General features: G+C 31.0%; 1 protein-coding gene across 1 annotated transcript in view; it reads right to left on the bottom strand.

Annotated features, from left to right (window-relative positions):
* Positions 1–3487, bottom strand: part of LOC111624760 — a 107762-nt gene extending 104275 nt beyond the window's left edge. The window contains exon 1 of the mRNA XM_023367699.1: positions 3331–3487. Coding sequence (XP_023223467.1) covers positions 3331–3439 — 109 coding nt within the window. The 5' untranslated portion in view covers positions 3440–3487. The remainder of the gene's footprint in view (positions 1–3330) is intronic.
* Positions 3488–9125: the final 5638 nt, after the last annotated feature.

The raw sequence follows: 9125 nt of genomic DNA, 5'->3' as shown, positions 1-9125 counted from the left end.
ATACAGTCGACCCCCCTATAATTACGGTCCCTATAATTACGATTCCTATAAAACTACGAAAAAATATACGTATTTTGGAAATGTTGAGTCGGATTAGTCTAGAATCGATTAATTTTATGGAAGAAAACCTTTCAATCAGCCGTAGTCCGTAAACTTTACACGTGTCGGGCTGTGATTGGAACGACTCGTAAGAAATCGGATTCCTAAAAAATGGAACGTATCTATGATCTTATAGGGGGTCGACTGTATTGAAAAATATAAAAATAAAAAATACACTTTAGAAGTTAATCTAGTATCAAAAACGCTCGATTCAGCATAACGCAGTCCTCAGAAAAACACCACACAAAAATGACAGTGCTGCCAGCTAAATCACATACACAAACATAAAAAATATTGGAGTAGCTCAAGATATAGCCAAAGATTGCAGCGCCACAGCACTAGCAAAAATTTAAATTTTCCAACTGGAATTATTTCGGATAATTGACGTTTCGGATAAACGACGCTCTACTGTATTGAAATAGAGTATAAGCCTGTCACTATATTTATATATACACTGGCGGAAATTGAAAGTGTTACACCCAGCCATTATTGTTTAAGACATATGAAATTGGCGCAAAAGAATCTCTTTTTGAAGGGTATTGAATGATCAAAAATTAGTAGTAGTGCCTAGCGGGACCAGGCCATATGTAATATACATGTAAAAAAAAAGAAATATGATCAAAAATTAAATAAAGTACATACAGTGGTATGGAAATTATGGAGACACTTGTTATGCAAAATTGCTATAGTGTTTAGTTTATAAGTTGTGAACTGTGTTAGGGAACATGACTTTTATTGGTCCACAGGTTGTTGGTGACCAGCTATGGCATATCGACAAGTGAGAACTCCGTACACCCAAATGTCTGACGTTGAAATCGAATAATTGGATCAATTGAGATAATCGGATAAGGTCGAATAGTTGGCATTTCATAAATGGGAGCATCATACCGTGAAATCGCCCAAAGGACTGACCGTACTGCCATGTCAGTACAAAGAGTAGTCACAAGGAATGGTCCAATACTCGCAGACCTGGCACAGGTCCATGCAGAAGGACGACGCTACATGAAGACCACCATGTTGTGCAGATGGCAGTTGCTGACAGATGGGCGACGGCAGCACAGGTTCAAGCAGTAGTTACTGCCAGAGTCACCCCACAGACAATTGTAAACCGATTGCTTGATGCTGGGCTGAGATCTTGGACCCCCATGCAATGTATTCCCTTAATCAGATTTCATTGCCAACAACAGCTGACGTGGTGTGTGCTATACGTAATTGGACATATGAATGGTGTACAGTTGTGTTTAATGATGAATACCAATTCTGTTTACGCCAATGTGATAGTCAGCAACATGTTTGCCGGCGTGCTGGAGAAACAGCCCGCCCTGCTGTAATTTCAGAGTGTTACTCATGTCCAACTCCTGGTGTCATGGTTTGGGAAGCAATCAGTTACGAGAGCAGGACCGAGTTGGTGGTTGTTGAAGGCACAATGACCGCCCGCCAGTGTGTGGACAGGGTGATCCAACCAGTAGTCATACCTTTCATGAACACAATCCAAAATGTATCTTCCAACAAGATAATGATCATCCTCATGCTGCTGCCATCACAAGACAAGCCTTGCAAAGTGTCGCAATCATGGATTGGCCCACCCAGTCTCCAGATTAATCCCCTATAGAGCATGTTTGGAATGCCATTGGTAGACCGATTATATCTCATAGCCATCCAGCGCGCACTGTACAATAACTGACTGCACAAGTTGTGCAGGCATGGAGGCATATCCCAACAAGTTGTGCAGGCATTAACCACAAGTGCAGGCATGCCCACAAGTTGTGCAGGCATGCCCCAACAAGAACACAAACATGCAGGCATACCCCAACAAGACATTCAAGCAGTTATTGATTCAATGCCTGCAAGGATCCAAGAGTATATCGATGCTCAAGATGGGCACACCACTTACTAAAACATGTACCAAACAGCGCTAAAACCTTGCTTAATTCATTTCATTTTGTGTTCATTTCTTCTAGGTATGCCCGTATACATGTTTACCAAGTTTCGTGAATTTCCACCAATTCCATCTGGGTGTAACACTTTCAATTTCCACCAGTGTATATGCGTGCATATGTTTGAGTGTGTAGGTGTATTTGAAGAAAACAGTAATTAGGAAGAAAGTAAAAAATCAAATAAATATATTACTAAATTGGTTTTTATTATCATGAAAGCGTAAAATAAGTTCTTAAGATATCTTCACAATATAAAAATGATTTACAAATAGAAATATCGTAATATTATAAAACGTTTTTATTCACGATTTCTGTTTTTAAAAACTTTCTATAGTAGTCGACTTTAAAATTCGTAGAAAATTAATGATTTTGACTCTGTAAATGCTGAATCAGGCCTTAATAAAAAAAATAAAAAGAAAATAAGTTCGATTGTTAATTGAGCAAAGATACTTTCCCATGAGGAAAGTATTATAAATTAAACCGCACTTGACAGAGATCGTGTGCATAACCAAAGAAATTAGAATCTGACAAATTCTCTAAAATTCCAATATTTATTGTTTTCGTATTATAATGTCATATTAGGCCTCGATATACGATAATATAAACGCGTTGTTTTTATTTTGCCAAAATGTCGCGTAAATGACAACATAAGCAGGTAAACAATACGATACACTTATTAATACATAAAAATTAATTATGAAAGTAATTTTTATTATAAAGCGATAAACATTATCTAGAAAATGTTGACTTATAAGAAATAACAATCAATGTTTTCTCTTAAAATCTTAAGATAAAATAATCTAAATCACAGTTATAATAAAAATGTTATTTTAAATATTTTTCTAACATCGTCAGTAATGTAATAAAATATTTAATATAAAATTCTACATTTTCTAATGAACGTTGCAGATAATGTTACGTAATGTTTAAAAATAGATAAAAATATTATTTACAGTATTTATCGAAGAAAATTTTTTGTTTTGTACTTTAAAATGAGGCGTGTTAACTAATATTAAATAATAAATTTTTTATTATAGTTTTATGTAGTAGTTTTCTTAAAACGCATGTACTAGAAATTTATTTTATATATATTATTATTTTAAAAAATTAAAANTCTCGAGAATTGAGTTAAACATATGAAAGACGAAACCAAACATGGAATGCTTAGAAGGTAATTAACTATATACAAACGTCCGGTTTGGACCAAAACTTTCGCTATTTCAATTTGATATTGTTACATTTATATTATTTTTTTATAATATTTAATTATAATACTAATGAATATATTTCTTACCCCATGCATTTTGTAGAATATTCTGAGTTTCGTTAATTTCGATTTCCTTTGCATTTACAATTATGTAAATGAAGCAGAGAAATGAACTTAAGCGCAAAATATTGCTCATGATGCACTAAGACCGAATCTAATATTGATACAACATTCACTATTTATAAGTTTATTAGTTTCCTTTTCGTAATCTTTCGTTTATTTATCTTATTTTTAAACTGTGATATTAAACTGTTATCTAAACATAGATTATAAATAAATTACTTCTATCATTTTTATTAATGTGATGAAATTTTAGTTGAAACATCAATATCCATTCGTGTTATAATACTGATAAAAATTTTGCCATTCAACTGTTTTATAAAGACTGAAAGTAATAAATGTTTTGTTTGATAATACTGTACAAAATATTGTAATATAGCACTAGTTTTTGAAGCGCCAGTTTGTCCAGGGCTGTCCTTATCATATTTGCTGTTTAGATATCGTGTAATTATGCCGCCTTTCAACTTTAATCTAACGTAACCTTTAATCAATCCGAAATTGAAGTAAGAAAAGAGAAGAGTTTAATATCAAATTTTATCGACAGTGAATCAACCGTTCAACATGGTTTTCATAATTACACTTATTGGAAGTAATACAAGCAGGAGGTAACATTGTTTTGAAAATTGATAGTAAATTCCCATTACACTTCGAAATATGTATAAAAACACAATAATTTACAAGATATTTGCTGTTTCTGTGCTTGTACATTAATTTTCTTTAGGTAAACTACTACGTTAGTTTATTTTAATATATTCTGCGTAAGATAAAGAACAAAGGCAGTACTTAGCTATTGAGAGAGGGTAAGGGTCTACAGTAAAATATACTACCGAACGACGATGTGAATTATTATAAAATTTTCTGCATCCGTTTGTTATAAACATTATTTTATGATTCTGCTGCTATCCTTTACGTAAAATTTCAATATGTATCCGGTTCAGACACCGTTATTTTCTAGGAATTATCACATCCACAGACTACGATAATACAAGCCAATTAACAACTTTATTTTACCCAGATGCATTTCGGAAATCACAATATCTTCTTAATCAGTGGATTTTTACATACAAGCTAAACAACGCACAGACACTTTTTTAATACTCTCACACAATTGTTCAATATTCCAACAATTTTTTTACTAATTTTTCACAATAAAGCCATTTTTCCTGTATTTTTTTAACCTGACTCAACGTCTTCCAATTCGATTAACGGTCGACCGTTGACCACCAACTTCTGGTTCAAACTCACCTTCCAACTAACTTGTAAGAGGGTGAGTTTCAAAAATCCAAATTACTTATTGTAACATCGTCACTATGTCGGCTGCAATTTTTAATCACATTTTAATTTAAATAAGTAATATATGATCACAATTTTAATCTATCTATCTTTATTCTCGATACAAAGGATTCTCTTTAAATAACCGGTGCATATTTGGCAGAGAAACGGAGATCTTCCAGGTGCCTAGATGCCATATTACACTTTGAAGGACCTTTCCATACCAGCCATAATGCTGCTCTCCATAAGAAGATCCCGGATACAACACGAACAAGCGAAAATTGGACACAGAGGTATTTTTAGATTGATGTAAACTCTCTCAGAAATAATCAAATAGAAATATATATTTAGTTAGGCCTTCGACTTAGCTTTTATGTTTATAACCATCAAAATTTTGATCTATGCTAATTATATTTTATCCCTGTTTATTTAGTTTATTAAACATTTTATTATTTGTTAATTTGAGCTCGAAGTCGATTTACGTCATGTCGGACTCCCGTTACAGTACTTATGCACGACTCCGCCACTCAAGTTTAATACGACCGTCCTTTTTGAACGACATTACTTTCTATCGCTAGTTGGGACGTGATATTAAAATAATAAATTTTAACTAGTGTCAGGAAATAGACCCGTAAACTCATAAGACTTCCGGTCATCTTAAATCTTTCATCGTAGCCAATCACCGACCTGGTGAGCAGGTCTTAACGTCCCGACGGATCTAAGGATTCGAGTAGAATTCTCGAACCCCCGTATTCTCACATAAGCCCCATTTAACAATAGATAACAGATTATTTACAGACTTACCGTTTAACATTGTATTATTACTTTCTCGGCGACCGATCAAAAGTGACCTCCAAGATGTTTACATTTTTGACACAAAAGATTTTGAAACGTCAAGAAATGCAAAAATAGAAGAGAAGGATTTTTCTATACGTATGGAGGTTTGTTTGTGTGTGGGGAAGCCACGATTTTGTTCATCCAATTTGAGACTTAATTTCTGTTTCTTTTCTAAAAAATTTCTGAAATTTTGAGGGAGACTTCACGGGGATTTATGCTATAGTTCAAACACTGTAAGGTTAGAATAAGGTTGTCATTAAAATGCATTTAGGATTTATATTTTGTATTTTTTATGATCTATGCAATTAAATTTTTATGGTTAATGATCGAGGATGTGGAAAAACAGAGAGAAGTTGTGTCATATTTCCAATAGAGTCAGACNTAGTCTGACTTATAGCTTTGAAACCAATGGCAGAACTGGCATCTCCATTCGGACCTGGCCGAAAATTGATCTTAATGAAAGGCGTGGACTTCATAGTCCATACTATTAATTAAATCATATATAAGACATTTTTAGTAAGCTCATACTTTACAATTTCTTTCAGTGAAAAGTTTAGCTTTTATTAAATTTCTACTATGAAAATTTTCAATTATTGTTTACTTTTCTCTTTTTTACACTGATTTCTAACAGTGGAGCGATTTTCAAAAAACAAAAAAAAAACACTCACAATCGAGTGGTAGCTCACAAACTGTAAGCAATCCGTATCAAGTTAACTAAGGTAATATATACAACACAATTTTTAAACAACTATTGTAACACATAATTAATTAATTTTTGACGATATTACACACAAATGACACGTGTTGAATATCAATTATAATATATCCGACACATGACATTTGTCGAGTTATATAACGTACTAAAAGTAAATTTGTTACCTTTTCCAATTTGAAGAATATGCTGTGTTTCAATGATTGGGATTCCATTTACATTTACGATTATGAAAATGAAGCATATAAATAAACGAAAACTAACATTATTGTTCATGATGTACTATGAATCTAATATAATATTGATTATTTACGAATTTATTGAAGTTTCGTTTTATTACACTTTGTGTTTCTTATCTTTTTTTTGAATTGATATTTTTTACTTATCTACACGAAGTCAAATTATTTCTACAATTGTATCAATGTTAAGAAATTTCAGTATGAACATTAAAATAGATTTGCATTTTAATCGTCATAAAAGTAAAATTACATTGATATACCAGTGTTTTGTCTGTAGAAATGGCCACTAAATACTACATCCTATATAAATAAATGAATTTTAAAAAACCTTATATAATATTAAAATCGTTATCTGCACACAAAATATCTTTTTATCAGTCAGCAGCATATAGTTTCAGTTTCAAATTTAATTAAAAAACAAATCGAGAAATCCTTTACTGTATTTTACTGCACATTACTGTAGTCTTAGCTATATTTTAAATCTCAAATATTTCAGTGCAAACTATCATCATATATACTAATAATTTAATGTTTAAAATTGAATTTTTTTAAAAAAAAATTAAAGGTAGCCTATGTAAACTAAACATTCGTAATATAAAAATAAATTTATTCTGAAGGATGTGCGGATACAAAAAGTAATTAATTAATTTAAAGAAATGTAATTAATAAGAGTATTCTGTCCGCTTAAGAAAATCGAATCTACCCCCATTGTCTTTTGGTTTTTCAAAGATCTGTCTTCTCATGTATTAAAAGATTCTACAAGTTCTCAGTCGTAACTTAGCGAATGTTCTAAATTTTTTTACGAAGTTCTGCAATGGAATTAATTTCCCATATTTCTTTATACAATTTCAGCTTTAACTGGTGCCAAGAACATTCTACAGGCGTCAGTTAACATATATAAGACATATTGTTTACACAAAAAAGTTAGGTTTTGTTATGTATGTCAATGGCAGCAATTGTCTCTGGAGAGTAGTGAGTTGTTTCCATATGCATAAGTTTAGCTTTTATTAAATTTCTACTATGAAAATTTTCAATTATTTTTTACTTTTATCTTCTTTTACACTGATTTCTAACAGTGGAGCGATTTTCAAAAAACAAAAAAAAACCCACTCACAATCGAATGGTCAGCTCACAAACTGTGAGCAATCCGTATCTTTGTCAAAACAAACAATCTCTATTCGAACTAGTCTCTTCTTGGAGCACTCCGTGTTAACCGTGAGAACATTGCGTTACTTATGAACCTCAATTCTGGAATAATGTTTTTTTCATAGTACAAAGTGTCACGTCAAGCACATTCATTGATCATCTGCAGACTCAAAGTACTCTACAGCAAATTTATTGTGACTAGTATATTTAGTCTGACTTATAGCTTTGAAACCAATGGCAGAACTGGCATCTCCATTCGGACCTGGCCGAAAATTGATCTTAATGAAAGGCGTGGACTTCATAGTCCATACTATTAATTAAATCATATATAAGACATTTTTAGTAAGCTCATACTTTACAATTTCTTTCAGTGAAAAGTTTAGCTTTTATTAAATTTCTACTATGAAAATTTTCAATTATTGTTTACTNTGAAATATACGACATTTAAATAGTCATTATATTTCCCAAGAATATACCGGTAACAAAATCATTATAGTCTAGCCGTAATATAATAATAATATTTAAGTCAATAAACTAATTTTAATTTATTAGACTTAAGATCAGAGTTCAAGGAGAATAAACAAGATAATTAAATTTAGATTACTGCCGTCCAATTTTATAATGGAAGTAATTATGCATATGCATAAGTAAAGAACAGACAGAAATATGATTAAATTCTATTAACGAAATTAATGAGAATTGTGTATTATAGCTTTATTACTGACATGTTAAACATCATTATAACCCGTTTATTCTTTCTTTTTTTAAAATTAGGAACAGTTTAAATTTAAAAAGGGTTGTACAGTACAGTTCAACTGCTTTGAAATGAATGCATCTATTCATTATATCACGAATCATCAATAATGATGTTAAATAATGTTTTTACAATATTTTCAACTTAAAAAACATGAGAATTAATGTAAAGTTAATATTAAAAAATTGATTTTATCAATTTCTTACAAATTAATTATATAAAATTATCAAATAATAATGATTAATTTCGAATTGTCTCAGATTAATTGAACTAAATGCACATTTTAATTCAGACTAATTTGTACGAAGTTATGTCAGTATTGTTTATATATAATGTATATTCAATAAGAAGAAAAATCAGAAATTTTAAATTATAAAGTATTTACTTTTAAATGATAAAAAAAAATGCATTATTATATGAATAAACATTTATTTTTCCAAAATGTTTTGAAATGTCAAAGAAAAGTCTAAAATATAACGGCATAGTTCAAGAATATATAATTACCGTAATAAAGAAAGAATTCTCTAACTGAAATCAATGAAATCATTTCCGAAAGTTTCTATACATTATAAAAAGATCGTTTCTAAAAGCATCTAAAAATGCCCGAAAATGACTATTTTCGTTAGTTCGAGTTATTTATATGTTGACATTTTTAGGCTAATACTCTTACATTATCAGAAAAGATACTATCATTACTTGGCAATCGCATCACGGTTGTGTCATTTTATCGATATAAAAGCTCTGCTTTGTAAATATAGATATTTTATAACAATAAAATTTTTAAGATCGACTGACTTGCTTA

The sequence above is a fragment of the Centruroides sculpturatus genome, unplaced genomic scaffold, assembly GCF_000671375.1.
Source record: "Centruroides sculpturatus isolate CEXI.00-Female unplaced genomic scaffold, Cexi_2.0 scaffold197, whole genome shotgun sequence".
Taxonomy (NCBI): domain Eukaryota; kingdom Metazoa; phylum Arthropoda; class Arachnida; order Scorpiones; family Buthidae; genus Centruroides; species Centruroides sculpturatus.
The sequence above is the reverse complement of the archived record's forward strand: the minus strand, read 5'-3'. Positions and strand labels throughout refer to the sequence as shown.